At 33.6% G+C, this 22914-nt stretch overlaps 1 protein-coding gene across 6 annotated transcripts in view; it reads left to right on the top strand.

Annotated features, from left to right (window-relative positions):
* LOC6583620 (fat-like cadherin-related tumor suppressor homolog) overlaps positions 1-21859 on the top strand; it is a 39460-nt gene extending 17601 nt beyond the window's left edge. For 3 of the 6 annotated variants that reach the window (XM_015162975.3, XM_044010310.1, XM_015162974.3), the window contains exons 4-23: positions 46-152; positions 212-419; positions 486-547; positions 4302-4457; positions 4567-4939; positions 5018-6026; positions 6108-6293; positions 7410-7584; positions 7688-7950; positions 8546-9263; positions 9341-9524; positions 9598-10038; positions 10115-10515; positions 10577-10885; positions 11040-16332; positions 16393-16671; positions 16752-16934; positions 17006-17035; positions 19917-20045; positions 21610-21859. In XM_015162975.3, coding sequence (XP_015018461.1) covers positions 46-152; positions 212-419; positions 486-547; positions 4302-4457; positions 4567-4939; positions 5018-6026; positions 6108-6293; positions 7410-7584; positions 7688-7950; positions 8546-9263; positions 9341-9524; positions 9598-10038; positions 10115-10515; positions 10577-10885; positions 11040-16332; positions 16393-16671; positions 16752-16934; positions 17006-17035; positions 19917-20045; positions 21610-21752 — 10649 coding nt within the window. In that variant the 3' untranslated portion in view covers positions 21753-21859. The remainder of the gene's footprint in view (positions 1-45; positions 153-211; positions 420-485; positions 548-4301; positions 4458-4566; positions 4940-5017; positions 6027-6107; positions 6294-7409; positions 7585-7687; positions 7951-8545; positions 9264-9340; positions 9525-9597; positions 10039-10114; positions 10516-10576; positions 10886-11039; positions 16333-16392; positions 16672-16751; positions 16935-17005; positions 17036-19916; positions 20046-21609) is intronic. The other 3 variants (XM_032731597.2, XM_002009250.4, XM_032731598.2) reach the window with 3 other exon arrangements.
* Positions 21860-22914: the final 1055 nt, after the last annotated feature.

Genomic DNA, 22914 nt, shown 5'->3' on the forward strand with positions numbered 1-22914 from the left:
ACAAATCTTATTATTATCAATTTATTAAATTAATTTCTGCCTTAGGATCTATTCAGTCTCTAACCCAACTGGATGCAGAAACCAAGAGTTTTTACTGGTTGACACTATGCGCTCAGGATAATGCTATCGTGCCTTTAACAAATTGTGTTATGGTAAGCTTTGACACGTAATGTAAATTATGTATATGTTGCTAATAACAAATGCCCTAAAGGTTTATATCGATGTTAAAAATGAAAATGATAACATTCCATTGACAACCAAACCAGTCTATTACGTAAATGTCACAGAAGGTAGCTCTGGAAAACATGAAATTATTCAGCTCAAAGCAACAGATCCCGACATTGATCCTTCACAAACAATTACCTACAGTATTACATCTGGAAATCTGATTGGGTATTTTTCCATAGAACCACACACAGGTAAGTAAAATAGGCAATGAAATACTTAATATAATTATAAGTAATATTAAATTTAAAAATATTTAGGAATTCTAAGAACTACAGAACGTAAACTTGACAGAGAGAATCAAGCAGAACATATTTTAGAGGTAAGTTAACCCGTGATTCAATGAGAACAGAAAATTCGAGAAGGATTGTTCCCATGAGTATACATTTTGATCAGGGAGGACGTCGATGTATCCAAGTGCATATATGCCACCGTATACATCGACCTCACAATCTTTATACAGTAGACTCCTTAACAAACATATGTATGTAAAGTGGTTCACAGCTTATTTTAACCAGTACCACAAATAGTTTGTTGGTCTATAAAATCTAAACTATTGGAAATATCCAAAAAATGTAAACGCAGCACTATGGGCAAAAATACCGATGGTGTGGCATAAACCTAATTTAGTTTTGTTTTCGAATGCGCAACTTTTTTCGGTTATCGCATTAAGAATAGGGGTAAAAACATTTTTATTAAGTTTTGGGGACTGCCAGTAATGTTTTCAGCTTTGTCGAAGTCATCTGATTCAGGATTGCATTGTGAATTGCAAAAAGTGTGAGAAATAATTCCCATCTTTCGGCGTAAAAAAAGTCCATTGCAATTAAAATTTACGAAAAAGTTTAATTACGGAAAGTTTGTCCAAAAGTATGTTAAATTATATGTTTCAAAAGATTTTCTGTGCCTCTTGATTTAGTGTGAAATACTCCAATGTGTTGCTAATTGAATTTTCAGCCGTAACCTTTAAAATATTTGTGTATTTCGTGGAAGATAACTTATAATGTTAAAGTCCGTTGTGAAATGTTTAAGTGGCAAGGTATTCATTAAACGTTCCTTAATCAAATGCTATAAAGGGTTTTTGCTGCTTTTTGCTCCATTTGGCCAAATATCGTATGCTGCAGATACATACGTGATTTTGCTAGAAGTTTGGAACAGCAACAATAGGCAAGACAGCGTTGTCAGAAATTGTATATTTGAAAATGGAAACAGCGAAAATATATCTTATGTGCAACTGGACATTATTATGCAAAAAGTCAAAAATTTTAGATCATTTATTAAATATAATTTGCGCAAATGTAATCATAATCTGAATTGATTCAAGCAAAAACATACGCCTTGGCTAGCGTCTAGTGTTAAGCTTACGATACACTGCCACGGCAACAATCTGAATATGGGGGGTCGGAAGACCTTAAGCTATAATGAAGTAGGATCCCGATTAGAGAGGTAGTTAGCTTCTGCACTTGCCTCAGAAAGCTGATTTGGTTTCATCAAAGAAATCAAAAGAAACCAATAAAACTTGTCTTGCAAAAAACTATGAGCAGTGACAATTTATGGGATATGGAAAATAAGCTATCATTGAATGCCTCAGTACCATAGCTTGCAAATAACTGTATGCTCTGATAACGAACACAACCGAAAAATTGTATACACACTCGCTCTCGCTCTCAACAGGAGACTTCGTTTTTTCTCGTTTTTTATACCCTGAACCCATTGAAAATGGGAAATCAGGGTATAATGGTTTTGTGAAAAGTATGTAACAGGCAGAAGGAATCATCGCAGACCCCATAAAGTATATATATTCTTGATCAGGACGACGAGCTGAGTCGATATAGCCCTGTCCGTCTGTCCGTCCGTCCGTCCGTATGAGCAAAAGGATCTCAGAAGATATAAGAGCTAGAAAGCTGAAATCTGGCATGCATACTCGTGTATACCATAGGCAGTACGAGTTTGCTTTATTTTTTCGATAACTCATCCGATAACTTTTTTATCGAGAATAATCGAAAAATCTACTTGGTTTTTTCAGCCTAGTTTGAACACTTTTAAACCTGGAGACTTCAAATTTGCGTTGTATATAGAGTTAATAAACACAAAAATTTTGTAATTTACAGATTTTGGATACCACGCATTTCAAGTACTAGAGACTTGTGCTTTGGAATGTACACACATTTTAGCCATATGATTATGCTCTAAATGTTTCATTAAGATTTTATGTCTACAAAAGAAATTATTAAACAAATAAATTCTCATAAAATTGCCCACATTGCAGCGCATCATAAAAGCAATTAATAAAAAGCATGGATGTGACATTTATCCTCCCTACTCAGAAATAGGCCAACTAAAATGCAAATGTAGTGTATATTCCATTAAAAACTTATAATATTTATGAAATTTCTTGCACTCGTACCGATATTCATCGGTCAATAAATCACATGTATGGGGACAAGGGTGAGGGCGTGGCCCAAATAAAAAAAAATCCTAAATTGTATTAATATTACTAACATGTGCGCGAAATTTCAAGGCTTTACCTTTAATTTACAGTTAATGCGCACTATCGGTACTTTTGCGCATAGTGCGCAGGTTGTTAATGTGATGTTATAACTAAAACAAGTAAGAAACCTCTAGTCGAGACTGCTCGACTACGAGATCCTCTGAACCCTTGGAGCAATAGCTTTTTCAACAATTGTTCGCGTCTTTCAGCTTACACAAGAAACACGCACACACACACACGCACACACACACAGGTATACATACACGCACACGCATACACACACAAGCACCCACGCATAAACACGCATGGGCTGCAGTGTGCGCTTACTATGAGAAATTAGTTGTTTTATAACTTTTTTTTGTGGACAAACGATCTTCATGAAACTTTCAGATTATGATTATAACATCGATATGCTTGTATTTGCCAAAGCACAAGTCTCAAGTATTTAAAATGCGCTTTTTACAAAAGTGATGGTGAGGGGGTGGATATAGGGGTGGGGGGTAAATTTTATCAAAAACCAAAATTGTATAAATTTCATATAAGCATACATAAAAAATTTAAAGACTCTAGCAATAAAGGTGTAGGAGATATGTTTTTATAACTGGTTTTCGATAAAGTTTTCTATCGATAAAAAAGAACGGATGAACTATCGATTTTTAGTGATAAAATTTTTTTAAAAAATTTGAAGTCTCTAGCTCTTATATCTTCTGAAATCGACGCGTTCAAACATACGGACAGACGGACGGACGGACAGACAGACAGACAAACAGACGGACAGGGCCAAATCGACTCAGCTCGTCGCTCTGATCAAAAATATATACACTTTGTGGGGTCTGCCACGCCTCATTCTGCCTGTTACATACATTTCAACAAAACCATTATACCCTGACATTGAAAATGTGTTCAGGGTATAACAAAATTAATTAATTTATTTTTTAAATATTTTTTCAATAAAACAAAGAAAAAAAAAACAAATTTTTAAAATAAATTAATTAATTTTGTATTAGTTATAACGCCACACTAACAACATACGTTTAAGTTTTATATATTTCCCATATTTTAGATTTTATAGACCAACAGACTTTTTTTGTGGTGTGGGTTGAAATAAGCTGTGAACCACTGTATATATATTTATTGTGCCAAGCAATCCATTATTTGCCCATATCCATGACACCGATTAAAAGAGTATATCTCGCATATCTACGAAAGTAGACTCAACCAGCTCATGTTGAGTATACCTTTTGAGTATTATAAACTATATTGTAGAAACTTACAATATCTTTAAAATGCAATTATTAGTTGTCTTCTATAAAAAAACGTTATAGTGGTATGATTATTTAATAGATGATAATATAGGAAAGTTTTTCAGAAAAATATAGGGGAGGAATTGTTTTGAAATTGAAAATATAGAGCTGAGAGCTTAAATCAATTTATAGCTTTAATTGTTTTGCGTATGCTGTGTGTACAAACAGGTGGGTAATAAAAATAAATATAAAAAATAGCTTCAAACTATGATATATTGCTTTAAACTTTGATATATTATTTGGAAATAGTTAAATTTTACTTAATATATATCAATTTATTTTAGATCTCTATATCAGACAATGGTTCACCTATATTGACATCAACTACCCGTGTGGTGGTATCGGTTTTAGATATTAACGATAATAGCCCAGTGTTTGATCAACGTGTGTATAAAGTACAAGTTCCTTCGACGACACATATAAATGAATCTATATTTCAAGTACGTATAAATTACTAAATAGTATTTATGGTTTGCCTACGGAATAATTTGTTTATTTTCTACCTTATATATATCTATATCTGTATCGGATCTCAATTATATGATTTAGGTTCACGCAATTGACAACGATGACGGGGAAAACAGTCGGATAACGTATTCAATCAAATCTGGAAAGAAGAAAAATAAGTTCCGTATTGATAGTTTTAGTGGGCATATATTTTTTACAAAGAGCTTCGAGGCTGACTCAGAATATGAAATTAATGTTAAAGCTGAAGACAATGGAATCCCTAAAAAAAGTCAAACAGCATTAGTGAATATACTGGTTCTTCCTATATCACCAAATTCACCGAATTCTCCTTCAATCGCTAAAAAGTCAATAAATAACATTGTAGATCTGACGGAAAATGATAAGCCTGGTTTCTTAGTGACGCAAATTCAGGCAATCGACGAGGATAACGATCAGCTTTGGTATAATATCAGTGGTATGTTCTATAAATTATTTATGTAGAAGAAGAAGAAGATAGATTTTATTATAATAATTTGAAATTTATTTTTAATAGGAGGAAATGAAGGAAATTACTTTTACATCGGAAGAGATACTGGAAACGTACTGTTGTCAAAGTACTTGGATTACGAAACACAAACCTCTTACAATCTATCAATTAGTGTAACTGATGGCTCAAATATAGCACACACTTGGCTATATATACAAGTTGTTGATACAAACGACAATGCACCTCAATTTACTAAAGAGATATATCATGTTAATATATCAGAAAATATTGAGGAAGAATCTGTCATTATGCAGCTCCATGCAACTGATAGAGATGAGGATAAAAAATTATTTTACCAACTACATGCTACACAAGATCCATCATCTCTAACATTATTTCGAATAGATTCCATAAGCGGCAATGTAATAGTTACCCAGAAACTTGACTTTGAAAAGACATCGCAACACATATTAATTGCGTTTGTTAAGGATCAAGGGACACCAGGGAAGAGGAATTACGCGAAATTAATAGTAAATGTACATGATCATAATGATCATCCTCCCGAGTTCACAGCTAAAATTATTCAAAGTAAAGTTCCGGAGAGTGCCGCAATAGGCTCAAAAATTGTTCAAGTTATGGCTATCGATCGAGATAGTGGAAAAAATGCTGAAATTCGTTACTCAATAATTTCCGGCAACGTGGGAAGTATGTTTGAAATTGATTCAACATTTGGTATTATATATTTGACTGCGTCCTTGGACATCAATAAAATGCAGGAATATATGCTGCAGGTTAAGGCTGTAGACCTTGGGCAGCCTCCATTATCATCTCAAGTCCCCGTGCATATAATTGTTACCATGTCTGATAACGATCCCCCTAAGTTTTTCACCGATATGATTTCATTGGAAATGTTTGAAAACTTAAATGTGGGGTCATTTGTAACACAAGTTGAAGCTCGATCGTCTTCATCTATTTTCTTTAATATAATATCTGGAAACATCAATGACAGCTTTCGAATTAACCCCTCCACAGGTGTTATTGTTATCAACACTAATGTCGATTATGAAATAATCAAGTAAATATTCAGTACAATAGTTATAATAATTATAAAATCATTCATATATTCTCACATTCTTTGGACCGTTTTTATTTCCAGGATTTATAATCTAACTGTAAAAGCGACGAATATGGCCTCCCAGTCTTCTTGTCAAAATGTAATAATTCATGTTTTAGATATGAACGATAATATTCCGAAATTTCTGCAAAGTGAATATATAGGAAGCGTTTCGGAATCCGCTGCTTTGGGTTCATATGTACATATAATTGACGATAAGAAAAAACGGTAAGCAAATTTTTTAAAGTTTTAATTCTGTTTACGTCTATAAAGTATAGAAAACTCGAAAAACACATATTCCTTACAAATTTTTTGTGTAGTTTTTTATACCCTGGACACATTTTCAATGGGAAATCAGGGTATAATGTTGAAATGTATGTAACAGGCAGAAGGAGGTGTGGCAGACCCCACAAAGTATATATATATATTCTTAATCAGGGCGACGAGCTGAGTCGATTTGGCCCTGTCCGTCTGTCTGTCTGTCCGTATGTTTGAACGCGTCGATTTCCGAAGATATAAGAGCTAGAGACTTCATTTTTTTTTTAAATGACCTTATATACAGCGCGGACGTTGAGTTCAAGTTCAAGTCAGATGCCACTATAGCTAATTGTGAATGATTTTTAATTTTTTTTTTAATTTCTAAAATATTCAATATAATATGTAAATCATATGTTGAAAGTTTCATTAAATTCCGTTCAGACAAAAATTAATAAAAAATAATCAAATATTTGGCCAATTAACAAACGCACATGCAGCAGCTACAACAGCATCGTATGCGTGTGCACACATACATTCAAACTTCTTCTAGAAACATTCGTTGAATCACATCAGCTGTTAGTTTCGTTTAGTTTTGGTAGATGGCGCTGCAGCAGTGAATCTATTTGAGTTTTGCCAGCACCACTTGCAGAAGTGAGGTGGCGTAGTGTGTTAGCTGCATGACGCTCGATCGAGAAGTCGCGGTTCGAATCCCGATCGGTGCAACTGATGTTAACTGTTTTAATTGTTTCAAAATATTTTTATATTTTATTAAATGAGTTTTGTATTTTATTTATATTTTTAAATACATCGAAATTGAAATTTCAGCCATAATAAATGGGCATTTTGATTTTTTGGGTTCAGGGTACTATTTAGTCGAGCACTCTCGACTAGAGTTTTCTTACTTGTTTTTTTTTACGTTTACGTTAAGATTCAATTGAATGGTTTTGTTGTTTTATCCAATAAACCCAAAAGCGTATATTTCAAAAATACATATGATTCGGAGTTACTTGTCGGCCACCCCGACTAGAGCTTTCTTATCCATATACTCATGCTCAAACAAATATTATTGACCGTACATACTATTAGTCATTTAAAACTAAATGTATCTGATGCTGATGTTGGACCTAACGCGATGTTGCAATACAATATACTTGACGACTTGGCAAGCCAAATGTTTAAGATTGATTCCACTACCGGAGCTATCGAAATTTTACATAGTCTGGATTATGAAACGAAGACAAATTATTCATTTTTTGTAACGGTAAGTTTCCTTTAATAACTCAGTAAATACCCTTTTTTTTTAGATATTCTTACAAGCAAGCTGAATGCAAACTATGTTAAATTTAAAAATTGTTAATTTGCAGGTCAGTGACAGTGGTAAACCAAAGTTACATTCTGTTACAACAGCTCACGTAATGATAATTGTGAGTAATGTTAATGATTGTCCTCCAGTATTCAAAGATCGAGACCTGAATGTTACATTGTTTGTACCAACTTTTGAAAATGTATTTGTGGATCGAGTTTGTGCATTTGACGCCGATAACGACATCATTCGTTATGACATTGTTGATGGAAACAACCAAGAATGTTTTCAAATACATCCCGTTACAGGATTAATAACAACAAGGTAAATGATTATATATATTACTATATTTTATTAAATTAAATAATCAACAATTGTTAAATCTTACTTGTATCGGAGAAAATATATAAACATTAGGATATAAATTCCTGAACCCATCTCTGTCCGTCTGTCTGCCTGTCCGTATGTTTGAACGCGTCGACCTTAGAAGATATAAGAGGCAAGAGGTTGCAATTAATGTCCGTACATACAGATATCGACTTTATCCAAAACAAAAAAGTATATCTTATATATATATATATATATATATATATATATATATATTGTAGAAGGTATACTTTTTTGTTTTGGATAAAATACGGACAATAACCAATTGCAACCTCTTGCCTCTTATATCTTCTAAGGTCGACGCGTTCAAACACACGGATAGGCAGACAGACGGACAGACGGACAGAGAAATATATTTTATAAATATTCATCATAAATTGTTTGTTTGTTTGTTGTAAAAAAATATAGTTCGCAATTGAGATTTAGCTCACGGTATTAAGTAACTTAAGCCTGTAATAAATTAATAATTTACATATATGTTTTTGGTGTAGACAACTTGAAATTTTTATATTTTTAATTTTCTTTTTCTTAGAAATAATGAATTTAAAAGTCAAGAATACATTTTACACGTCCGTGCCTCTGATGGATTGTATTCTACCATTCTGCTCGTAAATATTAAAATTGAGACAATAGCTGATTCCAACTTCGTGTTTAAAAAAAATATATACGAGTTTTCAACATTTGAAAATACAACGAAAGTTGCGACAATAGGATTAATTAATGTCATTGGAAATACATTGTCCGAAAATGTTGAATACATTATACTTAATCCAACTGAAATGTTCGAAATCGGAATTACTTCTGGAGCTATAAAGACAACCGGAGTAATGTTCGACCGAGAAGTGCAGGACATGTATAAGATATTTGTTGAAGCAAAATCATCGATCTCTGATAAGGACAATACGAATATTCGCAGAGCAATCACTTCAGTTCATATCTCTGTATTAGATATAAACGATAACTGTCCCATGTTTGTCAACATGCCATATTATGCTTCAGTATCTGTTGGCTTTACAAAAGGAACGATCATAATGAAAGTTAAAGCTATCGATCTAGACAGTGCTGAAAATGGAGAAGTTCGGTATGAATTGAAAAAAGGAAACGGGGAACTTTTTAAAATGGATAGAAAAACAGGAGAATTGTCAATTAAACAAATTATTGAAGGTCATAATCGAAAATATGACTTGATAGTCGCAGCGTGCGATGGGGCTGTAATTTCATGCTGCACAGAAGTACCAGTTCAAATAAAGGTATACTTAATTAAATGCTGTATATTAAATATTGTAAGCTAATACCAAATTTGAAAATTGTCTTGTCTTTTAAAAAGGTTATTGACCGTTCTATGCCAATATTTGAAAAACAATTTTATTCTGTGAGCGTGAAAGAAGATGTTGAAATGTACACTACGCTATTTGTATCTATCCAAGCTGAGAGTCCTTTAAAACGGAAACTGATTTACACAATATCAGCTGATAATTCAGAACAATTCTTTGAAATCGATTATAGAACAGGTAAATTAACAAACATTTTATGTATATATAAACTTTTGATTTGTGAACTTTAAATACTTCAAATTTTTCTTAGGGTCTTTGTATGTGGTTAACGAACTTGATTTTGAGGAAAAAAATATACATGAGATATCTATTCGAGCTACTGATAGTATTTCCGGAATTTATGCAGATGTCTTAGTATCGATAACAGTAATTGATGTAAATGATTGTTATCCCGATATTGAAAATGACTACTATAATATTACATTACCGGAAAATATTCCATTTGGATCACAAATATTAAAAATAAACGCAACTGATAGGGATTCTGGCGTTAATGGAAAACTATCATATTTCATCGAATCAATCGATGGTCGAAATAATTCCGATACTTTTTACATTGACGTTAATGAAGGATATTTATATTTGAAAGCATCTTTGGATTTTGAACTAAAAGATCACCATCACGTGGTTGTGCACGTTAAAGATCACGGCTCTCCTCAATTATCATCAAAATGCAATGTTTTTATTGCAGGTAAATCAATATTTATATTCTTCCCAAAATTGTACCTAAATCAAGTATTAATATATATATTTTTTGTTTATTTCAGTTAAAGATCTTAATGATAACTCTCCGAAATTTATCGAGCCCTCTTTTAATACGAAGCTGTCAGTAGCTGCGACACGCGGTCAATTTGTTGCATTGCCAAGAGCGTTTGATAATGACATGTCTGACATTAATTTTCTGCAATACAAAATAGTTGATGGAAATGAATTACAAACCTATAACATAGATAAGCGAAGCGGAATTATTTACCTTCAAAATATGTTAAATTTTACAGATAAACCAGTCACGATTTTAAATATTTCTATTTCCGATGGAGTTCACACAAGTTATGCTAGATTAAAAATTATTTTAGTCCCTGAAAATGTCCACAGTCCAGTATTTGATGAAGTGACATATGAAGCAAAAATTTCGGAAAACCTTCCGAATGGACAAAAAATAATCACGGTTTGTATATGTTTATGCCAGTTTGTTTTCCGTATTACTCTTGATTTAATTTTGATTTTAGGTAAAAGCTGTTGATAATGATTTTGGCCAATACGCCAATGTTTATTATGAAATCACGTCGGAAGAAATGAAAAAGTATTTTAATATAGACCGAAATAGTGGTATAATAACATCGAAAGTTTCATTTGACCGAGAAATTAAAGATGAGTACGTCGTCCAGTTAAAAGCAATTGATGGTGGATGTAAATTTGGGTTTGCTACACTAAGAGTATACATTGAGGACGTTAATGACAATGCGCCACAATTCTCTTTGAAAGAATATAAGCTTGTAATAAGTTCTTTAATAAATCCCATTGATACCATATTGGCAGTAAGTATAAATAATGCAAATATTTATGTAATGCAAATATTAATGTAATTATGTAAATATGTAATCAAATGAAAGAAAAAAATCTTGACGACTGCAAGTACAGTTTAATTTCTCCAGATCTCTACGTTTCTAATATTAAATTTCTATATTTCAGGTAAAGGCTATGGATAAAGATATAGGCGTCAATGGCATTGTTAAATATACAATTTTCCCCAACTCAATAAAAACCATGTTGGAAAAGACAATTCATTTGAATGAAAGTACTGGAAACATAGTTATTATTAGGAAATCAGAAAAGCTTGAAAAGGGCGTTTTACAATTTTTCATTCGAGCGTTTGACTGTGGTGCGCCATCATTGCATAGCGACATTCCGGTTTCTCTTGAAATAGTTGATTCGGACGTGAAGGTTCCAACGTTTGAAAAATCTCAATTCAATCTTAAAATAATCGAATCTACATCACCGGGAACTGTCTTGACTAAATTTAACGTTTATGGGAATTATTCATTAAAATTTTCTACTTCAGACAAGAGCTCAATTTTTACAGTATCTGAAAATGGGGAATTAATTTTAATGCAAACATTGGATCGGGAGCAACAGGAAACACATTATATTGTAATAGTTGCCGAAACAGCAACGTTACCTGTTCTATATGCATATACAGATGTTCATATTCATGTTAATGATGAAAACGACAATTATCCTAAATTTGACAATATAATTTATAGTGCTGATGTCGCGGAAAATACTGATAAAGTAGCGTCAATACTAAAAATAACGGCAACTGATGCAGATAGTGGATCGAATGGAGATGTTCGTTACTATATTGACGATGAATCAAATGCTATACGAAACGTTTTTGATATCGACATTTATACCGGAATGATCACTCTCTTGTCTTCTTTGGATAGAGAAGTACAATCAGAGTTTAACTTTAAAGTGATTGCCACAGATAACGGTCACCCAAAACATGATTCAAAGATACCAGTGTCTATTAAAGTTATTGATTATAATGACAACGGACCCCAATTCAAGTTGTCCAAGGACCAGATATTTGTATTAGAAAGCGCCCTTCCAGGAACAGTACTCAAAAATTTGCTGCTTATAGATCCAGATAGCGAAAAGCAAGTAATGGAGTATTACATTATTTCTGGAGATAATCAAGCGCAATTTCAAATTGGAAAAACGGGAGAGTTGTTTATATCACGACCTCTTGATAGAGAACAAATATCATTCTACAACTTAAGCATATTAGCCACTGACGGCAAGTTTACCGCCAAGTCTAATGTTCAAGTGCACATAAAAGATGTTAACGATAATATGCCATACTGCTTGAAACCTCGTTACCACATTACAATAAATGAATCGATAGCGGTCGGTTCAACCATTGGTGAAGTGAACGCATTAGATTTAGACTCTAGTAATGATTTTAAGTTACGTTATTACTTATCTGGGAGGAGTTCCGACGATTTTGCTATATCCAAAGATAGTGGAATTTTAAGAGTAGCAAAACTTCTTGACCGCGAGCGAATTTCAAAATATAACATTTTTACGCACGTTCAGGATGGGAAAGAATTCTTAAGAGAATGTGTGTCTGAAATAATAATTACTGTGAATGACATAAACGATAATGCCCCCATTTTCACTATGCCCTATTATAGAGTAAGCATACATGAAGATGCTCAATTACAAACGTTGATTACAAAAGTACATGCTACTGATAAGGACTTTGGTATAAACCGCAAGATAAGCTATTCATTAATAGGAACAAATAGTGATTATTTTAGAATTTCAAAGTCAACAGGAATAATAAAATTAGAAAAAAGCTTGGACCGTGAAACTATATCATTGTATAATTTAACTCTTATCGCCGAGGATTTCGGGAGACCAAAGCTGTCTTCAATTGCAAAAATTGTTATAAATATTTTGGATATAAACGACAATCCTCCAGAATTTACAATGCGACACTATTCATATCATATATATGAAAATGTCACCCATGGGCATGAAGTTTGCACAGTGTTTGCTACATCAAAAGATATTGGTGTTAATGCTGAAATATCATATTTTATAATAAGTGGCAATGAACAGCGTAAATTTAACATTAATTCCAGGACAGGTGTGTTATTGGTCAATGGATCATTGGATTTTGAAAAAACGAAATTTTATTTTCTTACGGTTCAAGCAATTGATGGAGGCAGCCCGCCGCTTAGCAGCATCGCATATGTTAATATCTCCATAGATGATGTTAATGATAACATGCCAACGTTTACGCAAAACATATTTCGAAGCAGTGTGAAGGAGGATAGTTTACTGAATACTCCCATAATAGATATTAAAGCCACTGATGAGGATTCCAACTTGAATGGCATCATTAAATATGATATTGTGAAAGGCGATAGCTTAAGACAATTTCAAATAAACAATAGCAACGGAACAATAAATCTGGCAAGGACACTCGATCGAGAAACTATTTCAGAATATATACTGGATGTGCAAGCCTGTGATTTAGGGACTCCGGTGCAATGCAATACTGTACAAGTCAATATAATTGTTTTGGACGCAAACGACAATGCCCCAGTATTTTCGAAAGCGAATTATAGCATAGTCTTACAAGAAAATAGACCGCTGGGATATGTTTTTCTTACCTTTGAAGTATCTGATGCTGACGAGCCACCTAATTCTATACCTTATACATACGATATACGCTCTGGAAATGAAGGTGGACTGTTTCGATTGGAGCAAGATGGATCATTGAGTACAGCTTCACGGTTTAATCACAAGTTGCGAGATACATTTACAATACAAATTCGCGTTTTTGATAATGGCACGCCTCCACTCTATGCAGACACTTGGGTGACAATAAAAATCATTGAGGAGAGCCAATATCCTCCAATTTTAACTCCTTTAGAGATTAATGTAAATTCCTTTGAAGATGAATTTACAACTGCATTTTTAGGCAAAGTTTATGCCACTGATCAAGATCAATATGATGAACTAACCTTTTCTATTGCTTCAACAATTGACGAAACATATCAATCTTCTCATCTCTTTAGAGTTACTGAAAAAACTGGTGAAATATTTTCAGCATTAAACTTGGATATTGGTCTTTATAAACTAAATGTATCTGTCACTGATGGAAAATTTACGGTATACACCACTGTTAAAATTAACGTTGAGCTGATAACGATGGAAATGGTTAAAGAAGCCACAGTGATTAGATTTAGGAAGATTTCTGCATCAGATTTCTTATTGAGTCATAGAAAAGGCTTTATACGATCCATACGGAACGTGATGAGATGTCGCCCAAAAGACGTGATTTTAATATCAGTTCAGGAGCAAGTTCGAAATTCTTTGGGTAACAGTGAACAATATTCTACAGATTTAAACGTTGTCTTTGCAGTTCACAAACAACAAATTAATCCAAATTCTGACGCATTCTTCAGCAGTGATGAAATTCGCTTATCTGTAATCAGCAAACAAATTGAAATTGAGCACGACTCAAACTTAATCATTGAGGAAATATTACCAAGCTATTGCAAAAGTAAAGAAAACAGTTGTATTAACGGAATCTGTAAACAATTGATCAATATGGAAACCAACAATATTACAACTGTTTACACTGATGTTATTAGTTTTGCAGCGCCTTCCTATAATTTAATAAATAAATGTGTTTGCAAACCTGGATTTGATGGAAAGTACTGTAATGAGACAGTAAATGCATGCTCTTCAGAACCGTGCCCTCCGCAGAGGAACTGTTTGCCATCAGAATCTTTAACTAAGTATCAATGCGTATGTCCAAAAGGATACTCAGGTTCATTCTGTGAAATCAAATCTTCTAGGTGCAACAATGGTACATGCGATGAATTTTCATCAACAGCAGTATCATTTGGCGGTAAAAGCTATGCTCAGTACAAAATTAATAAAGCGAAGGCCAAAAACATATTGGAAAATCAATTTGCCTACTCGCTACAAATCAGAACGGTGCAACAAAGTGGAACTCTCTTATATGCCAGCGGAAAAGTTGATTATAATGTATTAGAACTTGTAAATGGAGCTGTAAGATACAAATTCGACTTAGGATCAGGAGAAGGTGTTGTTAGTGTATCAAGCATTTATATTTCCGATGGCGCATGGCACACAATAACATTGGAACGTACTCTCAGCAGTGCCAAACTAATTGTTGATAATAAACATGTTTCCCAGGGTAGTGCTCCTGGAGTAAATGGTATATTAAATATTCAGTCAAATGATATATTCGTTGGAGCTGAAGTTCGGCCACATCCATCAATTATTGGCTATGAAGATATTCAACGTGGTTTTATCGGATGTATGGCAAATATAAAAATTGCTATGGAGCCTTTACCTTTATACATTTCAGGAGGTAGTACGATTGCTGCTCTTAAGAGATTCACAAATGTTGAGTTTAAGTGTGATCCTGCAAACGTTCTAGTCAGTTTAGGAGTGTGTGGTACCCAACCATGTCTAAATAGTGGAGTTTGCAAGGATGTTGGAAATGACAATTTCAAATGTATTTGTCATGCGCGATTTTCCGGAGAATTATGTGAAATTGATTTGGATCCTTGCTCTTCAGCACCGTGTTTATTTGGAGGGCGCTGTGAAAACCAAGCAGTTAATAATTTCACATGTATTTGTCCAATTCACTTATCTGGAAGAAGATGTGAATATGGAAAGTTTTGTACTCCAAATCCTTGCAAAAATGGCGGAATATGTGAAGAAGGTGATGGTGTGTCACATTGCATGTGCCGTGGATTTACAGGGCCAAATTGTGAAATGGATGTTAATGAGTGTGAAAATCAACCATGCGGAAATGGAGCTACTTGTATTAACGAAGCTGGTAGTTTTCGTTGCATATGTCCGTCATTTCTTACTGGTGCAAGCTGCGGAGATCCTCTTTATTCTAATTCTATTTCTACAAAATTAAAGAACTTTTCAATGGAGCATATAAGTGGAATAATATCGGGCATAACTATCGTATTCATTGTCATCATCATATTACTGGTCTGTCTAGCTTTTAAGAAAAACACATCTACAAAAATCAGAAATCGAAACGAAAAAAATAAAAATAAACACTCTACGAAGCAACCGAATCTTAACTCACTGCTCGACAAGGAAAATCTGTGCAAGTCGAATGCTAAAATAAGCAATTTAGAAATCAGTCAACGCCCAATAAGCTATTCGCCTCCCATAAATGATAGCCTATTTGTTAGTAACACAACATTTGTGAATAATTTAGATATTTTACGAAGTTATGGCTCCGCTGGTGATGAACTTGAAAATATACCTTTCGAATATCAAAAAGTTAATCGAACTAATCAACATGTTAATATAAATCCAAGCAATTTAATCGACGGAGACACCGGTCATAAGCAAGAGTGGTGTGAACAAATACATCTAAAAACTTTTAACGAGAATAAGCTGAATAACGGTAAGTGTAGATGCATAGATTATTGAAAATGACTATTAAACAAATCAAATCAATTTACAGAACGGAGATTAGACTATGGCTTTCCAGTAAACCGCCTTTCAACCGGAAAACTAATTCAGGTTGCAATGCCTAAAGTGTGTCATTCTACATCAAATGGAAACTTCGTTGATTCCTCTGGAAACGGTCAATATCACTGGGATTGTTCCGATTGGGTTCGGAAAAGCCATAATCCTTTACCGGACATAACTGAAGTTCCTGGCGCAGAAGTCGCGGACTCCTCAAGCTTCCACAGTAATGACAGTAACGAGTCTAAATCAAAACGGAAATATTTAGTTCATGGTAAGTTGGTAAAATAAACTGAATAGGTAATAAAAACTTGTAAAAAAATAAAATATACAATAAATATTTGACATTTCCAGTAGAAGACATCGATCCAACTAGAGATATAGATGCTCTAAATGAAGATATGGTATTTGAATATGTGGGTTCAGAAATGGAAAGCTGTGTTCAACCATTTTTATTGCCGAATTTAAATAATGAATCCCGTTCAAGGCTCAGTTCATTTAATAAAAGCGAGAATGAAGACTACAAACTAAATACAGGTATGAATAATATTAGATAATTGAAATCGATTTTTAATAATTATGGAGCGATCTTATTTCCATGCATTCAGTGCCTTTCCAATCTAAATCAAATCATTTGCGTAAGTTAAATTGCGTACAAATGTTACAAAATACATAGTTTCCTGTTATGTGATTCTTTATTAGTTTCATGACTTTTTCGTTGTTTATTTATTTAAGTAAGCTTTGATAAGAAATAAGTAACAAAGGCAGTAACCAAGTACACTAGCTCCAAGTAAATCTTACCTCGGTGTATGCAATTTATACAATTTCGGTTTTTGTTAATATTTACCCTCCACCCCTATATTCACCCCCTCACCCTCACTTTTGTAAAAGGCGTATTTTAAATACTAGAGACTTGTGCTTTGGCAAATACATGCATATCCATGTTATAATCATAATCTGAAAAAAAGTTATTAAATAATTGAGTTCTCATAGTAAGCGCACACTGCCGCCCATGCGTGTTTATGCTTGTGTGTGTATGTGTGTGTGTATGTATGTATGCCTGTGTATGCGTGTGCGTGTGTGCGTGTGTGTGTGTGGGTGTGTGTGTGCGTGCGTGTTTCTTGTGTAAGCTGAAAGACGCAAAAAATTATTGAAATAGCTATTACTCCAAGGGTTCAGGGGATCTCGTAGTCGAGCAGTCTCGACTAGAGCTTTCTTACTTGTTATATATGTATTTGCTCTCAATTATACTTGAACTGTCAATAGTATTGGATGGATCCCGTTGCTGTTTTTCATAAAAACATTGCCACTGAGACTAAAATTTTAACACTCGCAATGACAACAATTTGAATACTCCTAATATTTCTCTCTTTGCGGATACCTTTCACTCTGTCATGTCATCGCATTGCAGATCGCTGCGATAATTATCACTTATAGCATCGCGTCGCTTATCGCGGCCACTCTGACATCAGCCTTACATAAAAAAATATCATTTTGATATTTTTCCAAAACTTAAAATATCATCGATGCGATATTTCTTAAAAATTCGACAACTCTAGAATTAACATTCAAATTTCATTGTTTCAAATTTTTTTAAATATTGAAAAATATATAGTCAAGTTTAGAAGAAACAATTAAAAAACATATATATATATATGTCATATACCCTACAGAAAACAAACTTTTCAATAATAACCATCAGTCCGGAGGGGCTATGCCGCAATTCATAGCCTTGTGTGGTATTATTGATTCCAAGAATATAGAGATTTTTAAGGAAACTTAAAAATAATTATAGAATATTAAAAGAAAATATAATAAATAATAAATTGAAAAGGGAAATCACTACACAATGTGGGAGCTATGCCCGAATATCTAGTTTATGCAGCAGCTCACCTTTGGGAACTGTGTGTGATTTTCCTATGATCTGAAAGCAAAGTTTCCATTACTGGGGGAGTGAGTTCAAGAGAGAAAACAAGATCGAATTTTATTATAATTATTGTATAAAACTTTTAACGCTTTATGCAAAGAATAATTCTGTGCACAAGGGTAAAAAAACGGACGAAAGTTTCTGGTACTTCTGGAATTCGATTATTCTGGTCGGCGCGATTGTATTATTAATAAGAAATATTGCCCACTACTTGTACTAGTTTATATTTTAAACTAGTTGTCCCGGCGAACTTCGTACCGCCTAACAGTCTCTATATATATAAAACAAAGTAGAGTTTGTTACAAAACTTATAATTCGAGATCTGCTGCACCAATTTTCATGGATTTTGATTTGTTGGATTTTTCTCTGCCCCGAATTGGAAACAGGCATTGTATTTTTGAGTGCTCGCTAGAAAAGTAGGGAACGCAATGGCTCTGGTGGCGGGACCACTAATGGCAATGTCACTTTACCACTAAGGCAGCACAAACCGGGCGTTTCACCAGCAAACTTCAATGCGCCACAATGCTGGTAAACAACGTCCATTGGACCAATGCAAACTAAACGATTCAAGCTATAGTCAATGGTGCAATCATATCGAAACGCTGCTCGATTCAAATCAATCCTTGAACCATCTCTTATTGCCGTTTCACGGGCTGCCTCTCTTTGAGAAGCACGAATTAAGGCCCTTCTTTGCTGGGTACTAACGCGGTGCCTTTCTTGGACGATTTCTCGTTCTTCGTCAGATAATTGACTCGCGATATTCCGATGCCTAATTGCATTATGGGTCCGCCGGGAAAGATTAGGTCTTCTAGGACGCGGCATTTTTATCAATAGTAACACTGAATATGCCCTCGCACAAAACCACATAAAACAATCGAGAAATATAAATATAAATAATTTACACAAATTTATGTTTGAGACAAACAAATACCTGAACATTCGAGATATTTAGCTTTTGTACGCACGCGCCAAACATACACTTTTTAATAATTAACTTTTTTTTTTTTGAATTTCGAATTTTGAATTTTTTATTTATTTTTGATTAGTCAGGTTTTATTCTTTTGATTTTTTTTTTAATTTTTGCAGATTTTTGATTTGAAATATTTATAAAGTTTTAATCTTTTGATTTTTTTAATTTTTGCAGATTTTTGATTTGAAATATTTTTCTATTTGACTTGGAAAATTTTTTTTTTTTTTTTTTTTTTTGTTGAATAGTCTTTTTTTTATTTGTTGAATAGTCAGGTCTGCTCGAGGCTGTGCCGTAGACTGACTGACTACATTTGTTTATTTACTTCTATATAGGACCGAAACAGTCACTGTTGTCAAGGCTACTGAGTATAAATGGAAATTTGAATCTTTAGGGAAAAACCCGCGTTTTTCAAGTATTCGTCAAATTTTTTTCAGTATTTTAAAGATCTACTGACCTACTCGTGGAGGAGACAAATCCAACAAATCAAAAACCATGAAAATTGGTCCAGCAGATCTCGAGTTATAAGTGCTAAGACACTTTTACACAACTCTCTTTTATATATATTTATATTTATATTTTAAATGAATATTTTAGAATATTTATTGTTTTTCATCATTACCAGGCAAAGTATATTTGCGACATCCTGATTCGTATTTACCTACATTACATACTCCAAGTGACACTGAGGCGGAAAGCTCCAATAATGAGACAGCTATGCTGAAAAAGGAGTTACCAAGAAGAGCTATCAGTGGTAATGTATATTATATTTATTTACAATTCGTATGCATTTGATGCAAAAATTGGCGACATGTGTATTATATATTATAAAAACGAAATAAACTATTATTGTGAACTTGTTAGGATGCCCAATCTGAACCCATTGGAAATGGGAAATCAGGGTATAATGGTTTTGTTGAAATGTATGTAAGAGGCAGAAGCAGGCGTGGCAGACCGCACACAGTATATAAGTTAAGACTTTCGACAATCTAAGGAGGCTGGAGAGTCCAGTCAGACATTCAAGGGGAGAACCTAACGAGTAGAACAGATTTAGTTCAGTTTATATTCGGACTAGAGAGAGTTTAGACCTATTGTTCCAAATTATATAAAATATATTATATATATTATTTCATTGAATACAAAGCTGTTATATATTCACAAGAACCCAACACAGCGTCCTCCAATCACTAGTACTCTAGTATGGGAGCGCTTAACTGGCGCCCGAGCAGGGACCCACATTCTTCACGGAAATAAAGGGAAATGGTGACGTGTCAATAATTCTATAAAAATAACTTATTAAAAAGGCAAGTACAAATAAATTGTTCCAATCCAATTGGGCAATTTATATTGGATAATTATCATTATATTGGACAATTTATATTGGATGAATATCGTTATAATGGACATATGCACCCTGATCTGCGGGACGCAGATATTTAGATGGGGATGAGTTAAGACTTTCGACAATCTAAGGAGGCTGGAGAGTCCATTCAGACATTCAAGGGGAGAACCTAACCAGTTGAACAGATTTAGTTCAGTTTATATTCGGACTGGGGAGAGTTTAGACCTATTGTTACAAATTATATAAAATATATTATTTCATTGAACACAAAGTTGTTATATATTCACAAGAACCCAACACAGCGTCCCCCAATCACTAGTACTCTAGTATGGGAGCGCTTAACTTATATAATCTTGATCAGGGCGACGAGCTGAGTTGATTTAGACCTGTTCGTCCGTCCGTCTATCCGTCCGTCCGTCTGTCCTTCTGTCTGTATGTTTGAACGCGTCGATTTCAGGAGATATAAGAGCTAGAGACTTGAATTTTTTCCTAGTTCCGTGTATACCACGCGCATATCGAGTTTTGCTTCGAAAATCGAGAACTTGCCCCGTTATTTTGTTATCGATTAAATGCATTATCGAAAACTAGTAATAAATTTATATCTGCTATATCTTTAAGGCTAGAGTCGCAAAATGTTAAATGTAAATTTATATGTACTTTTTAGAACTTCGATTTCTGTCAAAATTGAAAACAAGAGCTGTGATTTGATTTTTATATAAAAATTGATCTGTAATTATTTTTGATTTTTATAAAATTTATAATTATTAAAAAGATTTTTTTTACAAAAAATTGCAAATCCTTTTTTTTTAATTTGCCGTACAAAAATATATTATATGTAATTTCCTGTCTCTTCTTGGGGCTTCTTTTAAGCCTAAATTTTTTAAAATTCATAACTCTTATTTGCGGTCGCTGATTAATAGTTTTAATCTTCTCAAGTATACAGTTTAACAATTGGTACCTTTGTATTCGTTTTCAGGTAATTCAGAAGAAATATATCTTTTTCCAAATGCGACTGGAAAGTCTGGGTCAGACAGCAATCTCTCCGTTCGACTTTGCGAAATTGAAGACTCGGAATTAGAAGACTTTCAACCGCTACAAGGAAGATATAGTAGTGAATGACATATTAAATGTATAAAACAATAGATTTTAACTTCGGCCATGACTCCGTTTCTTTTTCTACTGATTTTATATAAAATTAAACTATACAACTATAATTATATTTTTAACTATACTGCGTTTTTATAGTAATATATTTAAATAGTTGAAGAGTGAGTATAAAATTATATATGTATATATAAAAATAAACATTTTTCATACTCTAAACCAATTGAAAAAGGCAGGATATAATGATTCCATTTAAATATAGGCAGAAAAAGGGTTATGAAGGTACTCGTCGATCTCAGAATAGTAGACTTAATATTTGGTTCTAATTCCCTACGTATCGCCTACACGGCATAAAATTCAATCATAAAATATATATTGTATAGCTTTTGCGCTAAAATATCTAAATCTTGCATTTACATTCCATAGTGCATCAAGTCGGAAGCATAATTGCGAAATTATATTTTTGCCAAAAAATTATTTAATAATCAAATTGACTTACATTATGAACATTTCGAAAACACGAAAAAAAAATATTTAAATATCAAACTTGAATCAAAATATTAAAAGTTTATATAGGAGCAAGTTAAGTATTTCAAAAAAGAAGTTTTTAGATTTAAAAAACTATGTAATGGAAATAGTATACCCCTAAATATCATAGTGAATATGTAAATTTTCAAAATTGTTTAACAATCTCAGATTGCTTAGGTGAAACCGATTAAGAAGATGAAAACTGAAACATCTTCAACGTCTCATCACTTACCATTGAACACATACATAGACCGGACACGTAGTGTAAAGCGTTTTGTACACTCTTTTTCGAGCTTTGCGTTCCACACAACTTCGTCTTTGCTCGGCTCCTCAATTTTAGGTTCGGGCTACGAAAATATACGAAAGCACAATCATTTCGCTTCATGCGCTCGACCGAGATGGTCGGCTGTTAAACAAAAGATCTCTTTATGCTCAATGTTCCCTTGCTCTCTGCTCTCTCAAATATGTATATGTATGCATGCATGTGAGCACAAGCAGCAGCTCACAAAAATTGAAATTTCTTCGCAGCAAGAACCCATGTCTTTCCTTCTGAGTGAAGAGTATTCCGAACTCGTCAAAACTGTTTACCATGCTCGTGCAAAAAGTTTACGTTTTTATCATTATTTGTGGGCGTGTACGAAGCTCTGGC

The sequence above is a fragment of the Drosophila mojavensis genome, unplaced genomic scaffold (genome assembly GCF_018153725.1).
Source record: "Drosophila mojavensis isolate 15081-1352.22 unplaced genomic scaffold, ASM1815372v1 contig_74, whole genome shotgun sequence".
Taxonomy (NCBI): Eukaryota; Metazoa; Arthropoda; class Insecta; order Diptera; family Drosophilidae; genus Drosophila; species Drosophila mojavensis.